This window comes from Schistocerca serialis, chromosome 2 (assembly GCF_023864345.2).
Source record: "Schistocerca serialis cubense isolate TAMUIC-IGC-003099 chromosome 2, iqSchSeri2.2, whole genome shotgun sequence".
NCBI lineage: Eukaryota > Metazoa > Arthropoda > Insecta > Orthoptera > Acrididae > Schistocerca > Schistocerca serialis.
Window position 1 is genome coordinate 300569440 of NC_064639.1, and position 26325 is coordinate 300595764.

Below are 26325 nucleotides of genomic sequence, written 5' to 3' on the forward strand. Positions count from 1 at the left end.
ACACACATTCACACAAGCACAACTCATGTACAGATGGCCATTTTTTTGGCCACAGTGACAAAACTGCAGGGTGCAACTGGGTCTGATATGAACAGCAATCTGACATTGGTGGTGGGGTTGAGGAAGAGGCCTGAGGTGGAGGTGGGAAGGGGTAGCAGGGAAGGGGTAGGAGAAGGTGGTGTGCTGCTGTGAGGACATGCAGGAATGTGGTGGGGTCTGCATAGTGTCACTAGCAGTGGCGGCTGCTGTGGAAGAGCACATGACCACATGAACATCCAAACTTTTGACACCTTGAGGATTTATTGGTTATTTTTCTTTGAGTGCTGTTAAATGTACTACAGACACAATAATCTGAAATATATGGCACTTTACTTTACTGTGCTATTCCTCATTCCTACTTCCCTAGACTTAGTGAAACTCTGCATCACGGGTACAAGCACACTCTCAGTTGTGCACATTTTAAGGAGCTTCTGCATGTCCATGACTGGCATGACGTAATTGCCTTATGGGTCAAATACATGTGGAGCAGATAAACAATGTACGTGGGTTGTGGCGTACACAGCTAGTCATTTCCACTCAACTACAAGTCTATGTCAATTCCACTAGATGGTAGCTCACTCCATTCACTTAGTGATTGGAGTTAATCCCGTTAGGTGGTAGCACACGCCTCAGATATGCCAATTCACTCAACATACAGTAAAATTAAATCAGATGTCAAAATACATTATAGTTATACTGACACTAAGGCATTACTATCTGATTTCAATCTTTCCATTAATGGCAGTTTGTGTTGTAGTTGGTTTGGTACTGTATGGATAACAGCACTGACAGGAAACAGTGAATCAGCTTTCGTGTGCAGTGTCAAGATGAACTCTGCTGAATCAATTTTAGGATCTGACAAAAAACTAAATTACCAGGATGACTTAGCCACAAAGGAACTAAGGATCTGTGGACTATATTTGTTGACTGAATATCTCACCAAATAAAAAAAGTGTGACTACAAGTGAACATTTAACAAAGAAGTGTGCAATAAGCATAAATGGTCCTGTGGATGCAATGTAAGATAGGCACTGTATTGATTCCCATGTCTGATTTTCAGTCCAGAAATTAATTTGTGAACTAATACAGGTGTAGAGATCTTGTACATTTGTCTGAAAAAATTAGAAAAGCACAAAAACATACTCACACAAAAATGCAGACATTGAACTCTCAGTGCTCGGTAAAGTGAACATCAGTACTCAGCTTGACAGCATATACAGAGTGTCTGTCAGGAAACACAATGAGCAAGTGAACAGGAATAGACATATCCTCTCCAGGTTAATAGACTGCATAAAATTTTGTGGGTCGTTTGAGTTAGCGTTATGTAGTCATGATGAAAGGGAAGAATCAGAAAACTCAGGAGTGTTTTGTGGGCTTATAAATTAAGTAAGTGCTATTGATGGCTCAATGAAAGAACACTTAGAAACTGCAACTGTGTTTAAAGGTACATCCAGAACACTTCAAAATGAACTTCAGAATTGTATGCCAAGTGTATGTAGAGAAATAATAATGCAAGGAATTTTAAGTTTGCATTATTTCGCCACACAGAACAGGTGTGCTAGACAGAGTTGTACAGACTAGACTACTATGGTTAGCAGCTACAAGGTGGGTGTTTAACTTTTGGACAGTAAATCCACAGTTAAAGAGAATAAGGAAAGCCTGATTGAGTGTTTAAAAGAAATTACCCTCTCTGGTCATGCAGATAACAAAACCAGATGAGAAAGTTACAGCCTCCTCTCCAATTTGAAAGATCCTGAGTTCTTATTTTGGCTACAATTTTTCATAGGATCATGCTACACACAGACATACTCTCCAGGAAGCTACAACATTGGCATCTTGAAGCAATAACTGTTAAACAATATTTTATTGGAGTTTGAAGGTGTAATTACGGGAATAAGAAATATTGCCATTGAAGAAATTTTCTCAGCTTGTGAAGAACAAATTCAGAAGAAAAGAAAATCAGAAAATAAAGTAGCAGATGGAAAGAAGTCTGTGACACCATAATAAACTGTGTGAATGAAAGATATTTATTCATGAATCACCTTGTGGCATCAAAATTGTTGGGTGTGAACTCATTTTCTCTATTTTTGACAGATTTTCCTGAGAGAGAACTTGACATTACTGCTGAAGCATGCCCATGGTTATTGAAGGCACAACTGAGAACAGATCTAGAAATACTCTACAGCAGAAAAGACTTTCAATGCACGGGTGGTGCCGTTGAAATGCTGCAGCTTGGATTTAGACACATTTCTGCACTTATGTGAACTAATTAGAATAATTATAACAACTGCTCTTACAACAGTTGACCCTGAATCTTGTTTCTCAACACTGACAAGCATAAAAGCCTTTCTTTGAAACACAATAACAGAGAACAAGTTTTCAGCATTGGCAATGCTCACAATTGAGAAAAAGTTTGTTAATCATACTACAGACTTCAATCATGAAGTGACTGAGACATTTGCATGATTGAAAAACAGACGCATAGATTTTCTTTATAAATAAGGAATGTCAGTCATGTTGCTGTATATTTTTATCTATTTAATGTGTACCTACAGGGCAGCATAAGGTGTATCAATAATAACTTTTTATGTGGACTGGAGAAGGATAGGATATTTCGTAAGAAGAGATTATGCTTTTTTCCTGCTTCAGAAATGGAGACTTGGTGAGTGATAAAACTTTAGTAATATTAATATTTGGTTGACAAGGCAGAGAGTAGTGGAAGTTTATATATTATTTCCATTATTTCATTCTTGCTCTAACCTCTACATAATTATCTGCAAAACAACATTTCACAAAAGCGAGTCTTTCTTTTGTCAGACAAGTTATGCATATTATTGTTATTATTACTATTCTTTGCAGTGGCTGTAGTTGCATAAATTTGTTCATAATCATGATTGTTATACAACAGATGCTATTTCACACATTCAGGTTGATCTGAGTCTAAAAATTTGTGAACACCCCAAATGTATATTCACAAGCCACCAGAGGCTGCTAGTTGTGCTAGTTGCAGAGTTGTGACACCGTGCTGGGTGGGGTGGGAATAGAAAAGGGAGATGTGAGAGGATAGAAGTAGAGAAGACGGAGGACTAGTGGGTGTGTCGCCAGAATAGGATGCTTTTATAGTGCTGGAGCGGGAGCAGAGTAGGGAATAGATCGGTTGTAGAGGAGTGGGACTAGCAAAGGTTGAGAACAGGTGAATTATAGTAAGGAAGGATATGTTGTAAGGAGAGTCCCACTTGCGCAGTTCAGCAAAGCTAGTGTTGTTAGGAAGGATGTAGGCCGTGAAGCAGTCACTGAAGGGAAGCACATTGTGTAGGGCAGAATGTTCAGCAACTTGGTGGTCCACCAGTCACTTAGCAATAGTTTGACAATGTCCATTCAAGCAGGCAGGCAGCTTGTTAGTTGCATCACCCACGTAGAAAGCAACACAGTGGCTGGAGCTTAGTTTGCAGCTCACATGGCTGCTTTCAAGTGTAGCCCTGTCTCTGATGGGATAGGAGATGCTCGTTACAAGAATGGAATAGTTGGTCCCAAGAGGATGTATGGGACATGTCTTGCATTTAGGTATATGGTAGGGAATGAGCCGTGAGGCAAAGGGTTGGGAGCAGAGGTGGGGTAGGGATTGATATGTATATTGCATAGGTTCAGTGGGTAGCACAATACCACTGTGGGAGGGGTGAGGAGAATAGTGGATAGAGTAATCCTCATTTCTATGCATGGTGAGAGGCAGTCAAAACACTGATGGAGAATGTGATTCAGCTGCTCCAGACCTTGGTGGCTGAGTCTTGAGAGGAGTGCTCCTTTGTGGTCAGATATTGAGTATGTGGGAAATGGTAGGGGACTAGGGGACTGGAGAGACTAGGCAAGAGAGATCTGTTTCTGAGCAAGGTTGGGAGGGTAATTCTGATCCATGAAGGCCTCAGTGAGACCTGTGGCATATTTGGAGAGGGTCTGCTCATCACTACAGATGTGATGACCATGAGTGGCTAGACTGTATAGAAGGGACTCGGTATGGAATGAGTGGCTGCTGTTGAAGTGGAGGTATTGTTGGTGGTTGGTAGGTTTGATATGGTTGGAGGAACTGATGAAGCCATCTTTGAGGTTGAGTCCAACATTGAGGAAGATGGCTTGTTGGGTTGAGAAGGGCAGGAAAATTGACTGGGGGAGAAGGTGTTGATGTTCTGGAGGCATGTGGCAGAGTATCCTCACCCTCTGTCCAGATTATGACGATGTCATCAGTGAATCTGAATCAGATGAGGGATTTGGGGTTCTGGCTGATTAATAAGGATTGCCTGGTGTACCACAGATTTCTGTGTAGGTGGTGCCTTCAAAGGAGAAGTAATTGTGGTTGTGGATATAGTTGGTCAAGTTGACCAGGAAGGAGGTTGTGGGCTACAAGTCAGTCAGGCATTGGGACAGGTAGTATTCAATAGGCACAATGACGTGGGCATTGAGGATGTTAGTCAAAGAGGAAAGTGGCATCAATAGTTGTAATATTTCTGGCTTCACAGCTGTCATATTCAGGCAAAATAAGCTCTTCTTAGAGCAGTTGAGAAGGCAGCAGTGGGAAGATGATGTAGTGTGGTGTGAGGTACCAATGACAGATGGTTTGTTTGGTATGGTTATCATGAGAAAGACTGCCTAAATTGTGGTCCTTCTCTGTGATTGGCTGCATTCAGAAGTTGTGCAGCAAAATAATAATGTTCTGTTATTAATATTACAAAAACTAAACGGCATATTTACTTGTATTTCATATTAAAGGATCTCTCAATAGTGTGCTATCATTCCATTATTTCACAAGTATTGACAACCAGCAGAAGAATAAGCAACTGCTAAATGAAAATGCAGACAGATCTTTGGATCATGCCTAACTTGGATGGCATGCAAAGTTGTTCAGCTGTAAGATCAGAGCTGGTTCGGCAGTGTCAGAGGACAGCCATGTTGTCTGCCATGGTCAGTATCAGTCAAGACTTAAGTAGCAAGTCTTAGTTTTTAAATGTTCAGCAGCCTCGGAGGACAGACATTGTCTGCCATAGTCAGTGTCAGTCAAGAATTTATTAGCAATTTTTTGTTATTTGGACATGTAGTTGAGAGCAATGTGATAGTAATTACAGAAATATGCAGTTCATTATTTTGTTGAAGAATGGAAATTATTTCTACTCTAAAGAGGATTGTAATTGTGCAATTTCTCATGTTTTGGTAATAATAAGCAAGTTGCATCTCATATAAACAAACTAATTGGAAATTTAATTATTTATATCATATCAGTTCCTCACTAAGAGTTTATTACAGCCTCAAGATAACAGATTCATGACCTATGTGCTGTTCTCTGCACATGGGATAACAACTATAGAACCTGCAGGTTGGTGAACATTAATTAGAACTTACGCATTCCACTCGAGGTGGTGGAAGCAAACAGTCACCTCACTTGTACTGCATTCTTAATACAAAAGAGGTTAGTGAAATGTCATCTGTGGTACCACAGAGGAGGTGTGGAGGAAAGTAATTGTCAAGGTGTGATAAAGCAAGCTGGGATCTTTTTACTTCCTCTTTTGTTTTGCCATCTGCCTACTTCAATTATTTTTTTCATTTTTGAATAGTTACCATTAACCTGCATTTTCATGAAAGAGAAAGGTTGGCCCTCAGTTTTAAAGAATATAGCACCAGAACTAATGTTGTGCTTAGTTTTGTGCATTTACTCAATTTCCTAATTTATTTTGGCTATTACTAGTTAATATCTTTTGTTATAGGAAGAAATCAGTAATAGTTTTGTGACTTAGATTCTATTGTTGACTTATAAACAAATATAAATAGTGTGCTAATTATAAACATTTGGAAGAAGTAGTACTAGTATTCTTAAAGTATCTATTTGGCTCTATTCAGAAATATATTAGCAAAGCCAGCCCTTCATTAATTCCAAAGTAATTACCAGGTTTGTCAAAAGTATTATTTATATAACTATATCTGTTAATTTCATCATTTAAACAAACAATGCAGCTTAACCCTTGTAGTGGAAGAAACTGTTGAAAAGAAGAAATATTTCTATGTATTCAGTTAGTTTGATGAGCTATGTTTTAATTGTAATTTCTTCAACTTAAACATCAAACAATGTGTAGTTTCAGTGCCTATTATTGTGATGGTATATAAAGGCCTGAATTTTGGTCCTGAGACAGACAGTCCATGGCTGATTTTCAGATGAGGAACCTGTATTGGTTAGGTCAATAACAATGCAACCGTGAAATAAGTGTAACACAAATATTCCATTTCCATGTGTTAAAACAATGACAGTGACTGTTCAGTTTATTTGAAAGTCTGTGAACTGTGTGATTATGTTTTTACTGCTCATATACGTTCAATGGTAAACTATTGTAGCAGTACGCTGACATATGCATGCAAACTATTAATGAAGCTTATCAAAAGTTAGCCAATAGTGAAATGGCCATATTAACGGTGTAATGTTGGGGGTTAGTGAACAGTGAAAGTAAAGAACTGTGAAATTCAACTGTGCAACTGTTGACTACATCACTTACAGTAGTCAGTGTTGAACTTCCACCCCCCCCCCCCCCCCACTTCACATTTTTCAGCCAGTATAACAATGCAGTACGTGGAATCTGAGGACTGTCAACGAAGAAATAAAGCAGGCAAATCTCACAGAGGGAAGGGGTTTATCATAAGTACATATATATCATTCTCCCCCCCCTCCCTCCCCCCCATCTCTCTCTCTTTCAACTTGTTATATGATGATGAACATGCTGTCGGGTGATAAAGGAACAGGAACTGTGGAGAGTTGGAGCAGGAAATGGTTGATGTATTTTATATGGGAGAGTAGGTTATGGATAATATTCTGAAGATGTGGGACTATGAGAGCAGAGGGCCTTTCAGTGGAAGCACAGTAACTGGCCACAATGGTGCATCCTGGGTGTTTGAGTTTATGGACTTTAGGAAGCATGTAGAAAGTGAGATTGTGGAGAGTGGTAGGCATGAGGAGAGAGAGAGAGACTCAGGGGAGTTGTGGGATGGGCTTAAGAATTTGAGGAGGAACTAGAGATCCTGCTGGATTTATGGAATGGGGAACTGTGTCAGGGTGTGTAGGTGGAGAAATCTGACAGCTGGTGGAGACCCTCCACCAGGCAATTCCTGCATTTCATAATCACAGCGATGGAGCTCTCATCCATAGGTGTGATTATAAGGACAGGATCAGATTTTAGATGTTGGACTGCTGTTCTTTCTTTGGATGTAAGGTTGTTTCCATTTTGAGGGATTTGGGGGATGATGCGAAGCAAGGTTTGATGTTCAGAAATGTTAGTGGGGGGTGATTTGGGTGTAGTGGGTGTGGATCACAGTTAGGTGGAGCAGTGAACTGAGTAAGCATTACTTTTGGGTTGAGTCTGATTGGTAGGGTTGGTTAAAAGTCCAACATGATTGAACTTGGGGGGTGGGGAAAAAGATAAGGACTTTGCAAAGACCTGCTACTTCTGTCAGATTTAGGCATTTGGAGGACAGGTTCATGACTGTATTCTGGGCATGTTTGAGGTTTGGATTCTGTTGGTGGTGGAAAGAAGTTTCTTAGGATGAGGTAAATGTAGTAGGTCTTCAAGGCAGGGTTTGACGGCTATGAGAGGATCTGAGGGAGGTTTGGAGGCTCTTGTAGAGATGGTGGATAGTGGTAGTCCAAAGTGGGAGTAGGAGGTGAACAGGTAAACACAAAAAGAATGTAATGGATGATGTATGGGGGAAAAAGGTGAAACCCGAGAGAGTATGGCCAATAGTGAAAGACAAAAACAAACTGATATTGTTGTGGAAACACACTGACATCAAAGAAATAAAATAAATAAAAATACAGCAGTAGTGGGATGCCATTTGCTGGACAGATATGTGTGAAGAGAAGGGTAACAGATGTAAATGGATTACATGAGGTCAGCATGCAGATGCTGGAATAAAGAAATTGATCCCACTGCCTCAGTTTCACATTTTTCCCGATACATCAATCTGTTCCATTCTTTCATATATTTTATTCTTCACTGTTGATCCATGCTCTGTTCATCTGTACCAATAAAGGAAGGTTTCCCTATCCTTACCCAGAACCCAGTCCCACATACTGTCATTGTCTTGCTGCCTAGCTCATGCATCTCCCACAAATAGGCTGACTATCAAATTATTTAACTCCAGCTGCAATCTCTACTGCCACAATGACCTTTATTTGTTCAAATTCTGACAGGCCAGAGCCCTGCAAAACCATATAAATCAGGCCCAAACCTCCTTGAAATACCTCCTCCCCATTTGTAAAATTCCCCTGCTGTGCCATCCCGAACAGCTGCAATTCAACTCCCAAGCTGAAATTTTTCCCTCCAGGAACTAGAGCTGCATGCACAATGCCAGCTCAAAAAACTCTCCAATCTGTTCACCTCCCACTCCTGCCTCGGACTATCCCTATACACCAACTCTACAAGAGCCTCCAAACCTCTCCTGCATCCCCTCATACCCTAAAAACCCTGTCTTGCAGACCTACTACATTTACCTCATCCTCAGAAACTCCCACCCTCCACCATACAGAATCCAGAAACCAAACAGGCTTGAAATGCAGTCATAAACTTTCCCTCCAAAAGCCTCAGTACCACAGAAATATAGTTCTTTCCAAAGGCCTTATCTTCTGCCCTGCTCCCAAATTCAACCATACTGGACTTTTTTTAAATGATCTTTCTCCTTCTCCCAGTCCCTGCAGTGGAAATATTTTTTCACCACCAACCCTATGAATCAGACTCAACGCAAATCTAACATTGAACTGTATCTGACTCAGTTCACTCCTCTATCCAATTTTACTTGGCCTTACTGCTCCAAAATCATCCTGTGTTAATTTTCCAGAATTTACTAATATCAAACCTTGCCTCACAATCATTCTCCAAGTCCCTCAACATAGAAACAACCTTACATCCACAGAACGAACTGCAGTCTACTATTTAAAAACTGATCCTGATCTTATAATCCCTTCTCCAGACAAGAGAGTTTTGAAATGCAGGGAATGCCTGGTGGAAGAACTCCACCAGCTGGCAGATGGCAGATTAATCCATCTACAAATCCTGAAACATTGACTCCATTCCAGAAATACAACAGGATCTCCTGTCTCCTTTAGTTCTTAGGACCATCCCAGAACCTTGCCCTTGAGTTCTATCTCTCTCCGAATCCATACCGTTCCTTTACTTCTACCTTGTACATGCTCCCTGAAGTCCATAAACCCAATCACCCTGGATGACCCATTGTGGCCAGTTACTGTGCTCCCATCTCTGATATTCTGAACCTACACCTCCAGCGTGTTATATGTAACTAACCCTTGTATATAAAAGACACCAACTGTTTCCTGCACCAACACACTGCAGTTCCTGTTCCTTTATCATCCAGCAAAGAGCTCAGCACCATTGATGCCACCTTCTCTGCACCAACCTCCACAATACCCATGCCTTGCTGCTGTTGAACACTACCTTTCCCAATGACTGACTGATTCTAAATCTACAAAATCCTTCCTGGTCACCATGGCCAGTCATATCCTCATTCAAAATTACTCCTCCTAGAAACAAGTCCTTGGTACACCAATGGACACCACATGGCACCAACATACGTCAACTCATTTTTGAGCCATTTTGAGGAATCCTTCCTAATCATCCAGAATCCAAAGCCCCTCACCTGGTTCAGATTGCATGATGATGCCATTGTGATCTGGACCAAGGGTGAGGACATCCTAACCACATTCCTCCAGAATCTCAACACCATCTCACTCATTAAGTTCACTTGTCCTCCTCAACCCAACAAGCCACATTTCAAACTCACATCAAGGGTGGCTACCTCCATAGCTCCATCCACCTCAAACCTACCAAGCACAAATTATACCTCCACTTCAACAGCTTCCACCCCTTTGAGTCCCTTCTATATAGCTTAGCGAACTGTGGTCATCTCACCTGTAGAGATGAGCAGTCCCTCCCCAAATATATTAAGGTTCTGACTGAGGCCTTTATAAACTGAAATTATCCACCCAGTCTTGTTCAAAAACAGTTCTCCCATGCCTTGTATCTCCAGTAACCTACCACAACCCACATACCTTCAGTCCAGCCACAAGGGAGAATCCCTCTCACGACTCACTCCCACCCAGGACTGGAACAACTGTATCACATTCTCCACCAGTGTTTTGACTACCTCTCTTCATGCACTGAGATGAGGAGTATCCTACCCCTGCCTAGTGGTATTCTGCCACCCACTTAACCTACACAATATACACTGACAGAAAAAAAAGATCACAACACCGAGAAGGAGTTGTGTGGCATAAAGAGAAGTTGGTATATGTGTTCCTGCATCTAAAATATGATGTCTATTCAAATTTTGCATTCAGTCACATAAGAGTGGTGCTAGTAATGCCACTATGAGTATGTAGTTCAGGTTTGCTTTAAATACCACAACCCACATACCTTCAGTCCAGCCACAAGGGAGCATCCCTCTCACAACTCACTCTCACCCAGGACTGGAACAACTGTATCACATTCTCCACCAGTGGTTTGACTACCTCTCTTCGTGCACTGAGATGAGGAGTATATCCTACCCCTGCCTAGTGGTATTCTGCCACCCACTTAACCTACACAACATACACTGACAGAAAAAAAAGATCACAACGCCGAGAAGGAGTTGTGTGGCATAAAGAGAAGTTGGTATATGTGTTCCTGCATCTAAAATATGATGTCTATTCAAATTTTGCATTCAGTCACATAAGAGTGGTGCTAGTAATGCCACTATGAGAATGTAGTTCAGGTTTGCTTTAAATACACTCTGTAATGGTCATGAGATTTAGTTACCTTTGAGATTAGACATGATGAAGTGATGTTAGTCAAGAATGCCGTCAAGGTAACAAAGACACCATTATCAGCACCTCACTGTGTTTGAAGAAGGTCATGTAATATGGCTAAGAGAAGCTTGATGTTCCTTTTGCAATACTGCAGAAAGATGTGGGAGGAATGTAGTCATTGTACATGACTGCTGACAGTGGTGGTCACGAGAATGTATGGCTGCGTGAAGAAATGGCTCCTGATGGCCACGTGGCACTATCAAGAGGGAAGGCCATTGTGTTCAGCATATGGCTCTGGCTCATCATAATGCATCTGTAGCAGCAATATGGGCAGCAATTGGTGCCACAGTGACACAACAAACTGTTACACATGGGTTATTTCAAGGACAGCTCCAAGCCAGACAACCTGTAGCATGCATTCCACTGACCCCAAACCACTGCCATTTGTGACTTCAGTGGTGTCAAATAAAAGCTTGTTGGAGGACAGGTTGGCAGTGCTTTGTGTTTTCTGATGAAGGCTGGTTCTGCCTCGGTGCCAGTGATGGCCATATGTTAGTTAGAAGGAGGTCAGTTAAGGGCCTGCAACCAGCCTGCCTATTTGCTAGACGCACTGGACCTACACCTAGAGTTATGGTATGTGGCATGATTTTATATGACAGCAGGAGCAATCTCGTGGTACTCCATACACCCTCACTGCAAATTTGTACATCAGTCTGGTGATTTGACCTGCTGTGCAGTCATTCATGAATAGCATTCCAAGAGGTGTTTTTCAGCAGGATAATGCTCACCCTCATACTGCTGTAGTAACCCAATATGCTCTACAGAGTGTGAACATGTTGCTTTGGCCTGCTCAATCACCAGGTCTGTCTTCAATCATATGGGACACTACAAGATGACAACTCCAGCATGATCCACAAACAGCAGAAACTGTCCTTGTATTGACCGATCAAGTCCAACATGCTTGGAACTCTATCCACCAAACTGACATCCGACACATGTACAACACAATGTATGCATGTTTTAATGCTTGCATTCAACATTCTGGTGGCTACTCTGGTCATTACTGTACCAGCATTTCTAATTTGCAATGCTTTGTCTTGTGCTTGCAATGTTAATCACTTAAGTATGTTGTCGTTGTTGTTGTGGTCTTCAGTCCTGAGACTGGTTTGATGCAGCTCTCCATGCTACTCTATCCTGTGCAAGCTTCTTCATCTCCCAGTACCTACTGCAACCTACATCCTTCTGAATCTGCTTAGTGTATTCATCTCTTGGTCTCCCTCTACGATTTTTACCCTCCATGCTGCCCTCCAATGCTAAATTTGTGATCCCTTGATGCCTCAAAACATGCCCTACCAACCGATCCCTTCTTCTAGTCAAGTTGTGCCACAAACTTCTCTTCTCCCCAATCCTATTCAATACCTCCTCATTAGTTACATGATCTACCCACCTTATCTTCAGCATTCTTCTATAGCACCACATTTCGAAAGCTTCTATTCTCTTCTTGTCCAAACTAGTTATCGTCCATGTTTCACTTCCATACATGGCTACACTCCATACAAATACTTTCAGAAATGACTTCCTGACACTTAAATCTATACTCGATGTTAAAGTAAGTCAGTGTTGAAGCTGTATTAATAACTTTTCTTGAGTATCTCTATGTGCATCCTATTCTTGTTTCTAACCTATGTCTTGTTACCTTCGTGAGAGTTTCAAACTTTTAGTCATGTTGAGATTTGTCTATAGTGTATTTATCTATTGAGGGAATCATATTATAAAATGCCACTATGCCCAAATTCTGCCATATTTTGTCAGACTTCATGCAAAGTATCAAATAGTGGCTTAGTAATTAGGAGCATTGTGGGTAGCTAACCTGAGATTCAAACTGAAATAACATCAGTTACAATACAAGCTTTAGTACTGAATGGCTCAAATTTTTCTTTTGGGGACTATAGTAATTTTAAAGCTAAGATGATGAATGTAAATTGATGCCAGACAAGGATTCAAAACAAGGTTTCCTCCTTATTGCTAGCAGTCAGCTTAATCAGTTAGGCCAACTGAAGATGCCTCCAGTAGTGACTCAAACTTTCCGTGTCACAGATGCTTCCCTCCGTTACCTTGAACACTGCAACTCAATGTTATCCTAGGGAGAAAGTACCATTGGGAGAAATGGATTTGTTGGAGGGACAAGGCAGTACCACAAATGTAGGGATGCAAATATCCATGGAAACACTGAAATTAAAGACACAGCCCTTTTCATCACACAAAATAAATGTTGTCTGTTAATAAGAAAAGTGAAATATCATGATCAAAATTTATTCACAGACTTTCATTCTAGGCTTATGTCACATGTAATATGGTAGTTAATATGTCCTGATGAAACCTGTTTTATATTAAATCTATATTAAGGTAGAATTTCTAAATTAACTGACACCGGTAATTTGCCAGCTGGCAGTCAAAATGCAAATATAATTGCATGCAATGCTGACTGGTTGAAGTTGTCGCATTGCTTCAATGCTTTAGCCATTTTAGGGAATACAAGTCTCAGTTCCAGGAAGGGCTATGTTTATTACATTATGATGTATGTGGTGATCCTAAGTCATTTCATGTAAGTCTTAGTATAGGCCCTTTAAACATGAAGAGGGCAAAATCTTTTTTGTCATTGTTCAAGGAAGTAAATGCGCAGTATCCAGTGGTATCACTGTTGATGTCTCATTAAAATAAAAGAACAGAAGACAAAAAGAAAATTTTGCTCCAACACTGAATTATTATGACCTGTAGAAAAATTCCTAGTCTCTTTTGTTATAGGTGATATCAAAAATACAATGTTGTATTTGCTACAGAAAACCTTTTTGTCCAGAAAATGTAGGTGAGCCAAATTAATACTGCATATATTACATGATTTAAAAGACAATTTATGTTTTGTATGTATATCTTTGAGGACATACCTTTGGGCTCAGATCTGTAAGATATTCTGACTCAATATGATTTGTCAGGGTAAGATGATGCAATGCCTCTTGAAAATGAGGTGTCTTCACTCTTGATGAATGAAATGTCTCCAGTCCACTCATAAACATCTCTGTTAAAGCCTTGTGCTTCCATGCTTCTGCAAAAAAGAGTTTTACAGTGTTAAAAAGATAATCAAGAGCAAAATGGGAGGGTTTATATAGAGTATTTTTTTTGATGTAGTGACAGATATTGATGTTCTTGTAATATGAAAAATTTCTTTATGTGAAGTATCACGCTAATACTGTTGCTCATTGTGATGTGATTATTTGGATTATGTTGATCACAATAAAATCATATTTTCTGATGATACCATAATGCTATCAAAACATTTGCAAATAGCAATATATAAATTTGCATACAAGGACTGAATTACGGTGTTCCATTTTTGTTCTGAAATAAGCAAATATTTTTGTGTTTGATAGGTACAACCATGTATGTGATGCCAACAAATATTGTTATAAGCTTCATTTTTATAGCTGTTACTGTTCAGGATGAAACTGTGTGAAACTGTGACTTAACTGATGAGAATGTATAAGTATTTTGTCCAAAAACATTACATTCATGGAATTATTCAAAATTTAAGTTTAAGAAAACCAGCCCTCATTTGAAATATTGACTTTGGAAATAACTATTTAGGATTGACACATCACATTTGAAAGCCCTGATTCTCTACTATTTCAGAAATGTCCTGCACTTTTACTAAATTTTGAAATTCAGGAAATATCACTGCCAAAAAATGTTGTTACATAATTATTCAAATTTTAGAACAGAATGTTTCTATCTTACAGCGCTAACAATTTTATATAGTAAAATGAAGATTTTTGCTAGAAAAATAAGGTTGTTAATGAAATATCATTAATACAAAGGTTTGGCTTTTAGGGAAACCTTGTTGAACTTGGCTAGAAGAGTGCACACATAAAAATCTAGCAGTGGCTTCATAAGAATGTACACACATCAAAAAAAGTTTTGCATCACCCTGGTTCCCAGAAGTCCTGAAGATAAATGTTGACTGTGGATGTTGTATCACAGACACAGTCCCTTTGACTGTTCAGAGATGTCACTAAACCCACCCAAAGATTTTTTGTCATAACTGTTTTTCCTAAAGATACATGAAATGTATTTGCAGTTGCAAATGTGGACTAGCATCAGCTGTATAATGGAATAATGAAAATGAAAATTTGTGCCGCACTGGGACTCGAACCTGAATTCACCACTTATTGCGAGATGTTGCCTTACCATTTGGCTATCTGATCATGAATCATGGCCAGACCCAAACTTCATCAACCATATGTCTACAACCTGCAATCATGCATCCATTATGTGTATTCCCATACAGGGGAGACACTTTGCTTAAAACTTGAAAGTTTCCGGTCAGTGCTGGTGGATAAGTATGATATTTCAGTGTCTGTGTTATTCCAAAATGTCTCCACTGTACGGAAATATACATAATGCATGTACGGGTACAGGTTGTAGACACATGGTTGATGAAATATGGAAGTTTGGGCCTGGCTGTGAGCCATGCAATGGTAGCCAAACGTTGTTACAGCTCATGATATGCGGGAAATCTGTGTTCAAGCCCCTGTCTGGCACAAATTTTCAGTGTTGCCATTCCATTATGCAGCTGATGGTAGTTCATACTCACAAATGTGAATACATTTCATATATTTCTTAATGGTTGTAGTTGCGGCAGTGCCTGGTCCTACGGACATGCATACAAGTCTGAAGGAGCGTTGCATTGCAATTTAGAATAACACAGGCACTGGAATATCATATTTATCCTCTGAGACCAGACAAGTGATTTTCAAGTAAATTATCTCAGCTGTATAGGAATATACATAATGGATGTATGAGTACAAGTTGTAGACACATTGTTGGCGACAAATGGAAGTTTGGGTCTGGCTGTGAGTCATGCTCGGATAGCCTGATGGTAAGGCGACTACTCATGATAAATGGGAAATCTGGATTTGAGTTCCAGTCCAGCACAAATTTTCATTGTTGTTATTCCATTATATAGCTAATGGTAGTCCATATTTACAACTGTAAATACATTTCACATATTTCTTAATGGCTGTAGTCAATGCAGTGTCTGTTTCTTTGGATACATATGCATGTCAGTAGGAGCTTTGCATCATCATATAGAATAACACAGGCACTGCAGTATCACATTTCCCAAAGATCTCAATGATTCTGAGTGAATGTTGTCCACTGCAGGAGGCCATGTTTTGATTTAGGTCTTTCAGTACTTTGTCAAATTCTACTCGATCCATCACAAAACTGAAATAAAATTTTTGGTCCACTACCTGCTAAGACCACGTATAACACTGGAACTGACAAAGTGACTAAGGTTCACATAAGCTTGGTTTCACTGAGTGAGAAGAGTAAAGCAATCTCTGTTCCAGATATTTACAATTGCTCTAATTACAAGCAAACAGGGCTGGCAGTTGTCATCTGTTGCAGATGCTGTCTTGAAACCAATTACAAAATATTGTCCCTTATGTTAAAGAGTAAATGCATGATATTACCTGCATTAATATTTTAATTGTGAAAGTAAACCTGTCTGCTTTCTTTTAATGACAAACCACTGCCACGATTTTGATGAAATATGATATGGGTATAGCCTGAAACCTGAGGAAGATGTAGACAACTTTAGAAATAATAATAATAATAATAATAATAGGCCCCTAGGATGAAGTAGAGAATGTTTTTATATCAGGGAAGGTGAACCATGTTAAGAAGTTACTATATTTGTTGTATACTGTACAGACTGTATAATGTATATAGCTACAGTAGAACTCAAACTATCTATATCACTTTGAGAAAAGAGGAATTTGTACTGTATGAATAAAATTTTTGGTTTTGTTCAATAGTTTTTACAGTATGTAGAACACTGTATATTTCTTTATTACCTTATCATCAATCCACAGTGAATATATTAAAAGACAAAATATTCCAGTGAACAATGAATACAGTATGCATACTGTTGTATGCACAATATGTGTGCTGTTGTGCTTGCGGTGCCTGTCATTCAGTGTGACCTACAGTGGTGTTGTGACCTTAATGTATACACTGATTTGTCACTATATGTTCCGTATTCTGCGTCTTTTGATTTGTTTTGTGAATGTGTTTTAATTTGCTGTGCAACATTTGTCTTCTATAAGGAAATGCTGAACAGTCAGACAAATGCATGAGTGGTAAGCAGTTATCTGAGAAATTTAGAGTGGGAACATTAGCAATTTCAGACATACAGGCACAAGTCACCAGTTTATACTTCATTTCTATCCTTGAGAATGAGGATGGGAGTTCATCAAGAAAAGCAATGAAAACAGTAGTAAACAAAGGGGTGGAAGAGGCCGTTTTCAAGTGGTTTTTGAAGCAATAAGCACTGCGAAACCGTCTTTCAGGGCCAATTGTTTGTGAAAAAGCAAAAGTTTTAGCCAAGAAAATCAACAGTTTGTATTTATTTAAAGTCAGCAATTGCTAGCTACAGAATTTCAAGGCAAGACATGGTATTCACAAATTGGATTTAAATGGTGAAAAGCTATCAGCAGCCCCAAAAATCAGCAGAAAATTCTACTGAAAAATTCAAAATTGGAACAGAATTTTATGATTCTGAATTTTCATACAAAAAACAGATGAGACAGTTGTTATTGGAAGGATTTGCCTAAAATAAATTTAGCTTCTAAAAGGGAAACTACTGCTCTTGACCAGAAGATTAGTAAAGGCTGTGTTACTTTACTGAACTGTGCTAACTCTACAGGAAACCACAAACAAAATACCGTTCTGTTGAGAGGAAAATGAAAAACCCAACGGGCTTTCAAAAAATTTAAAAAACTTCCAATCTCTTACAAGAACCAATCAAAAGCCTTTCTATACCTGAAGTAAAGAATGTCAAAAGACCATTGGGAAAGATGAGGTGATGTTAATTCTGGGCAATGCATCCGCCCATCCCACAGAAAGCATTCTTGCTGCCAAAGGTAATGAATCTGCTACAGCCAATGGGCCAATTGGTTATCAAAACTATAAAGTGACATTACAGTAGACAACTGTTGATGAAGTTTCTGGTAGGAGATGGAAATGAAGAAGGCATTTTGGCTCATCACCAAAAATTAAATTTGAAAGACTGCTCTTACATGGTGACAGAAGCATGGAATTTGGTGAAAGCAACCACATTAAGAAGAGATTAGTATAAACTGAAAGGTATTTCAACCAAAGGTGAGGTACAGAAAGAAAAAAATGTAAAGAAGAAAAGGAAGAAAGAGAACCAGCATAGGACGAAATATCACTTGAGGATCCTTTCAAAAATTCCTGGACATCCTGACTGCAGTGCTGAGAATAGAGGCAAGTGGCTTGCTTGTGATTCTTTGGAGCCTGTATTCTAAATTCTCAGATTGATGAAATTATTCAAGAAACTGATGGGCAGGAGGATGACATTGCCACTGAACAAGGTGTGCGACCACCATCTGGTGAGGTGTTTGCATGTCTAGGCACTGTTCTAACATGAGTGAAGTGGCAGCTTGAGTGTGACCACTGTCTAGTGGATGTGAGATTTGGCTGCACAAAAGTGACTGAAGACAGCAAAACAAATGATTCCTACTAATATATTTAAGAAATGACACTATACAGTACACAATTTAAACAATATTGTTTTGCAGTTATTAAATAAATATTACAGTAGTATGTGTACACATCTTTAGCTTTTTCTAAAAACAAATTACCTATTTTCATAATTTATTCAATTATCCAGATATCTGATTATCAAGATCACGTCGAGCCCCTACTCATGTGGATGATTGGAGTTCTACTGCACTGCAATAGCATGATGCATACATGAGCTCCCCTTCCTCTGCCCCTTTGCACACACCGTGCTCGGCAGTGATGCTATGTTTGTCATACTATCAAGCTACGTGTACCCAGAGAGGTAGACACATAAGTGCAGCTGACATTATTGGACATGTAAATATTATAAAATTTGTGCTGCACCATTCTACAAATTATTTTTTGTTTTCTTCCTTCATCAGTTCAACGCTATTTTAGAAAAAGCCCACATTTTATTTTAGGGCCCATCTTGGTTCCTTGAAACAGACATTCATTTTGTAGCATATAATAGATATTTTTTAACTTTCATTTTGCATTTATTTTCTTTTTATAATACAAAACAGTTGTTTGGCAATTTATTGTGTTTTTTCATGATTCTTTCCACTATGAGTATATTTTACTGACTTTTTTTTTATAAGCTATCATTAATAAGATACTCGATAGCAACCAAATAGCACATGGAGTATTTCACTTACCATTGGCCTTTCTCATGAAGAGACAGCTATTGGTAACTTCGATAAAAATAATGATTGTGGTTGGATTTTGATAAAATGTTAGCTGTTGGTATGAGATGAATGTACAAAGTGTCATCAAAAAGTAACATAAATTTTTGTTTTTCTTAACAAATCTTTATTTATTCCTCAATATCAACTGTGTCTCCTTCAAAGTAATCCCCATCAGATATAATATACTTGTACCAGTGATTTTTCCCATCTTGGAAGCACTTCTGGAACTCATTTTTCATTATGGTGTTCAGCTCCTTTAGCGATTCTGTTTTTATCTCATCAACGGTGGCATAGCAAAATTCTTCTTTGACAGCATCCTTCTGGCACCATGTTGAAAAATTTAGTTTAAAAACAAGTATGTGTGTACAACATCACAACGACACAGAATCAGCACAGTATGTGGATTGGACACAAGTGGTAAGAGATATAGAATGTTTGTTGATAATATTATGCCCACTGAACAAGTCACCTAATACCCTATAGAGCAGCAGTCACCAAACATGTTTTGTTCAAGAGCTAGTACAAACATTTTGGGGAGTCACCTTGCTGTGTATGCACCAATCTTATTATTAATTGTTAACCTACATAAATGTGTATATTATGAGCCACCAACAGATTAGCTATAGTAAGGACATGATATGTTGGTCATTGACCCCAAAGTACTGATTGTTAAGTCAGCACCATTCAGAACAATTCGTGTGTATTATTCTCTGTTTCAGATTGCTGATGCTCTGAGAAACCCATAAGTACAGTACTGTAATTGCCTGATGAAGTTTTTTGATGTTTTCAGTGTGAGTGGATGATTAATTGATTAACAACAGTAACTCCACTTACATTTAAATACACTACTTAATTTGAGACACAATCACAAACGTGTACTAAGTGTTTTGAATATCACTTTCTTCTACTCATTGTGTTGTATTATAGCAGCTTTAATTTAATTTCATATTCATTGCTAGAAATATGTATCACATTTGAACATCTCCGTCTCTGTAACACACACTGATGAATCTGTGTTACTGTAATTCCGTGTCAAAATTTATAGCAATGGATCAGTACAAGTCACATATGCTCTTCAGTTGTCAGTGCTGAAAGACAAACATTAAAACATTTCCCATCCCACATCTCTCACCCTGTAGTGGCCATGCAATTTACCCCTCTGCCCCTGATGTAAGTGGCCAACTTCACTTAACTTTAGGCAAATTCATAAATATCAATTAAAATTAGGCTCATCTTATACTATTACTGTCTGTATTAGTATCGATACTTTTGTTTGTTACTGAGTAGGAAAACTGCTGTCTTAAGAAGCTCTTAACATCAGTTGAAGTTTTTGGATTTGGTTGTGATTTGCTAGAAGCATGTTATTATAAAATACAGCTGAGAACCGCGGGCCATGCTAGTACTTGATCTGGATCGCAGTTTGACGACCACTCTCATGAACTGAGGTTAAAGGCATGTGTTCCAGTCCTCTTAACACTAAATCTGTATGCAACAAGATTATGTAATGGTACACGCTTACATATTACACATCTGGGCTGTAATAATTATTGGCACAGTTAAAGGAGACTTTGCCTTTGCCTTTTCAATTTAAAAGATTGCAATTCCTGCACCCTAAGTAAAGTTCAAGGCCAGACACTCAAAAGTTGCCAGTGTGCATTTAGGAAAAACCGTGTTTTCTCAAAGACAGCTGCATGCGGCTTGCTCACTTGTATCCAACATGCAAAATCCTTATGTCCTTGCTTTAAGGAAGGCAAGATGAAAATGTTTTTACAGAACTGTGTTAAGATTACGCAATAATAATAGGAAAGAAAAATTTTTGTAGCTTGTAATATTTTTATCTAAGATTCGACATACCACAAAATAAAAGAAACATGTTCATTATATACGGTATCTAAATACTGGCACTACATACATTTATACAAATGAACATAAATATCTATTCCACTATACATCCACATAATTATAAATTACTAATTTACTTACCATCACTAATCACAACAAAACTGCTGGTATGCCAGTGCAGCTGCAGTTAAAAGCTAGTAGGCTTAGAACTTTACATATAACACACTTTTTCAACCAACACTACAGTTCTAAGTTGCATGATGAAATGTAGTGACACACATGTTATGAAAACATATTCCACTGCATACATTATGTGTAGTTGTAGAAGCTGAGAAGAACATAGCAATTTTTGGCAGGAGGGAATAAAAGCAATGGCATATCTGAATGGGTTAAACATTAAGATACACTTGAAAACTTTACAGAAATGCCTAGAAACATAGTAGATGAACAGTAAAGGCACACTGTGCCCACATGACCACAAAAACAGGATGAAGTAGCCTAGAAAAATTATAGGTTATTGCTCGAATTAAGTGTTAGACTCTATTCTGGTTGTGCAGCTGTGTCACTGTGCAGCCTACATCGTTGGGTGCAAGGGTGTGTCAAGAAATGATTTTAAGGACCTTTGTTTACAATGTAAAGTAAATAGTTTCTGTTGGTAATACCATGGCAGCAGTTCGTAAAAATATGCAGCAGAGCATAAATTAAACAGAACTTGTTCAAGAGGATGATAGGAAATTACAGTTAAAAATTTCTAGTTCTGGGATTTCTAAAGGAGATCATGCACACAATATTTTAAATAGGAATTCATGTAGAAAAATATACCAATTCCATTCAACAATCAGATGTGTAACTCATGCACTTCTACTGAGGGAAGGAAAAATGTCTAGGACTTGCCGATTATCACATACAATAGTTCAGATGAGAAGTGCACCTACATTTTGCCCTCAAAATCGGCTTTTCGAAATGCTGTAAATTGATTTTCACAAGATATTTCATAGATATACCTCTTCGAATTCCAGGCAGATTGTTCAGTATGTTTTTCACACTTTTCAACTAACAAAACAGATCTTATGAGATGGACCTATTCATGAGCATTTCTCCTTATAAAGAGCAACATATCACTTGGTGCAACTTGGCACTAGTTCCCATCCCACAGACAGTAGTTGCCCTGCCCTCAGTCCTTGATAAGACTTTTAAAAATAAATCTGCATCTAGTGATTTAGGAAAAGGGGTTGTTTTTTCTTCTAAAATAAGTTCATAGGGCAGTCTGTAGATTGAGTTAGCTGTGAAGGAAACAAATGATAAATTTGTAGAGGGAATCAAACATCTGAGAGAAAAATTTAAAACTTTTAAACTGGCTGATGACATGGCCATTCTGTTACAGGTGTAAAGCACTTGGAAGAGCAGTTGTACAGAATGGGTAGTGTTTTGAGAAGCAGTTATAATACAAACTTCAGCAAAAGTAAAACAATGTTAATGGGATGTAGTTAAATTAAATCAGGTGATATTGACAGAATTAGATAAGGATATGAGACACTAAAAGTAGGATTAGAATTTTTTCTATTTCAGCAGCGAAGTAACTGACAATACTTGAAATAAAGATGATATAAGAATGCACAATGGCACTAGCATCAAAAGCATTTCTGAAAAAGAGAAAGTTGTTGACATTAAATATAAATGTAAATGTAAGGATGTCTACTGTGAAGGTATGAATGTTGCCTTGTACAGAAGTGGAATGGGGTCGATAAATAGTTGTGACAAGAAGAGTATAGAAGCTTTTGAACTGTGATGCTACAGAAGAATGCTGAAGATTAGATGGACAGATGAAATAAGTAATGAAGAGGTACTGAATCAAATTAGGTAAAAAATGACATATATGGAACAGCTGAGTGAAAGAAGAGATTATGTGACAGAGTATGTCATGGGGCATGAATGAATCATCACTTTGGTAATGGAGGGAAGTGTGGAGGCTAAAAATTGTAGAGAGAGACCAAGACTTGAATACAGTAAGCAAGTTGCAGTGGATATAGGTTGCATTAGTTATGCACAATAGACTGAATCTGAGAGCTGCAACAAATCAGTTTTCGGACTGAACACTACAACAACAATATCTGTAGGCATTCCCCTGTTACAGGAATAAATTTCTGTGTCTTATTCCAGGCTACATATTAAAAGAAGTAACAATTCATTCCTATTTAATATCTTGAAAAGTATTTGGTGAAAGCAGAATGAAGTGGAATTGTATTGTTATAGAAAAGTCTACCTATTAAACTAAATGGAAATAATGAAAGTACAAAATTTATGTTATTTTTTAGTTTAGTAATTGAACTTTTTAATTCAAATTTTACATATTCACATACACCTTTTCCTTTAATCCAAATAAATACAGACTCATTTACAGATATTTTCCTTCTGTTACGAGTATACAATGTTAGTGCTGGTATAAATACTGCAGGCACTATATGCTAAGATCTGGGATTTAATTATTTATGTGTATATACAGAGGTAACTTCTAAATGAACAAAACTGTTACATCCTCTATGCCGACAGATCCTAGATGTACCCTTGTCTGGTTCTCAGCTACGCTACAAATCAGTTTGAATACTAATCGATAGATTATGATGTCGTAGCATAGACCTTAATGATACATTCAGTCATGGTAATGGTTGGCTTACTGTAGCTATTGTACGAGGTGGTACTGGCCCCTGATTTGCAGAGCGGACAAGCCTCTGAACTCTACATTCTGTAAAGAACGTGGACAACCAACCATTAGTACCTAGTGGAAATTTCACTGTCCTTCTACCCTTTCTGTAGATGCTCACAGCAGTAGCACATTCACAGGCTCTGCGTAATAATAATCTGCCCTTTGTCAAAGGCTCTTACCTCAATGGATTTCCCCATTTGCACGCCGTATCTTCGCTAGGGTGATCCCTCGTCCGTGTCTGCTCCACTTACATACTTCTGGTACCGTGTCATGGTCACGTAACATCACCAGGCGACGTCCAACATCGTCGTGCGCAGTAGCCATAATATTTTGGCTTGTCAGTGTAGAGAAGGTATATGGTGATTTTCAGTATGTAAGGCAAATGAAAATCTAATAGCCATATGGATTGGAATGCAGTCGTAGGGGATGGAGTAGAGGAAAGAGTTATGGGAGGATATAAGCTTGGGGAGAAAGAAAGAGAAGGAAGAAAGACTATTTCAGTTTTGGAATAAATTTCATCTAGTAATAGTGACTACCATTTCAAGAGTCTTTAGGCGCAGTGTAAATGAGTTAGGTCCTGCGAGTCTGCCATTCCGCTAGTAAAACAGCTACACTGGGGTTAAAGTGAACACATCTCATGGGCATTTTGGCATGCAGTGTAGCTGTTTTACTAAAGGCATGGCACAGTCGCAGGACCTAATTCATTTACATTGCGGCTAAAAGTCACAAGAGGAAGAGGTGTACTTGGAAAAGGCCTGGAGACATTGGGAGATCACAGCTGAATTACATCATTGTTAGACAAATATCTTGATATTAGATACTGGATTGTAAGGGTCACCCAGGGGCAGATATAGACTCAGATCACAAGATGGGGAGTAAGCTGAGGTCTAAAACAATTGTCCAGAAAAACTAGTGTGAAAGGGAGTGAAATACTGAAGTGCTGAGGAATGTTGAGGCATGTTTGAAGTTCGCTGAAAAAGTTGGTACTGCGGTAAGGAAAACCACAGTAGACAGTTCAGTTGAAGAGTAGTAGACATCTCTGAAAAGAGCAATAACAGATGTTGCAAAGACAAGTATAGGTACTGGACAAGTATCTGCAAAGAAACCTTGGATAACTGATGAAATACTTCAAATGATAGAAGAAAGAAGGAAGTACAAAAATGTTTCGGGAAACACAGGAATACAGCAATATGAAACACTCAGTGAAGAAATAAATGGGAAGTGCAGGGGAGCCAAGGCGAAATGACCGGGAAAAAAGTGAGGAAACCGAAAACAAATAACCCTCAGAAGGACTGATACAGTATATAGAAAAGTCAAAACAGATTCCGGTGAAAATCAAGGACGGCAACATTAAGGGTGCAACCGGAATTTCACTGTATAACACACAGGAGAGAGCGTATAGATGGTAGGCCTGCGTGAGGAGAGAAAATGTCTCATGATGTGATAGAAGAAGAAATTGGAGTAAATATGTAAGATATAGGGGATCCAGTATTAGAGACAGACTCTAAAAGAACTTTGGATGACTTGAAATTAAATAAGGCAGAACTGATAGATAATACTCGATTGGAATTTTTAAAATCACTGGAGGAAGTGGCAAACTTATGACTATTCAAGTTGGTATATAGAATCTAAGATTGGCGACATCCTATTAGACTTTCGGAAAAATATTATGCATTCAAATGTGAAGATAGCAAGATCAGATAAGTGTGGGAACTATTGTACAACTAGCTTAACAGCTCATGCGTCCAAGTTAATGACAAGAATATTATACTGAAAAATGGAAAAGAAAATTGAGGAATTATTAGATGACGATGACTCTGACTTTAGGAAAGTTAAGACCTTCAGAGAGGCAGTCCTGACATTGCCCCTGATAATGGAAGTAATACCGAATAAAAAGCAAGAAACGTTTATAGTATTAGTCAACCTGGAAAAAGCGCTCGACAATGTAAAATGACAAGGCGTTCAGAAGTCTGAAAAAAATGGGAGTCAGCTATAAGGAAAGACGAGTAACATAAAATATGTACAAGTACGAATAGAGAATGTACGATTGGAAGGCCAAGAACGAATTGTTCAGATTAGAAAGTGTGTAAGGCTGGGGAGCAGTCTTTCGCCCCTACTATTCAATCTGAACATCGAAGGAGCAATGAGGGAAATGAAAGAAAGGTTCAGGAGTTAGATAAAAATTCTGGGTGAGAGGATAACAATGATAAGATTTACTGATCACATACCTACCTTTAGTGAAGTTGAAGAAGAATTACAAGATCTGTTGAACAGAATGAACAGTCTCGTGGATATATAATATAGTCTGAGAATAAGCTGAAGAAAGACAAAAGTAATGAGAAGTAGCAAAAACGAGAACAGCGAGAAACTTAACGTCAAAAATTGCAATCAGAAACTGGAGGAAGTTACGGAATTCTGCTGCCTTGGAAGCGAAACGACCCACGACGGACGGGGCAAGGAGGATATAAAAAGCAGACAATTACAGGCAAAGAGGGCAGGTCTACTAGCCTTAATTTGAGGAAGAAATTTCAGATAATATGCATGTGAAACACAACGTTGTATAGTAGTGAAACATGGAGTATAGGATA

At 38.5% G+C, this 26325-nt stretch overlaps 1 protein-coding gene across 1 annotated transcript in view; it reads right to left on the minus strand.

Annotated features, from left to right (window-relative positions):
- Positions 1-26325, minus strand: part of LOC126455920 (sphingomyelin phosphodiesterase-like) — a 169333-nt gene that overhangs the window by 105339 nt on the left and 37669 nt on the right. Inside the window, exon 2 of the mRNA XM_050091678.1 lies at positions 13810-13967. Within this exon, the coding sequence (XP_049947635.1) occupies positions 13810-13967 (158 nt within the window). The remainder of the gene's footprint in view (positions 1-13809; positions 13968-26325) is intronic.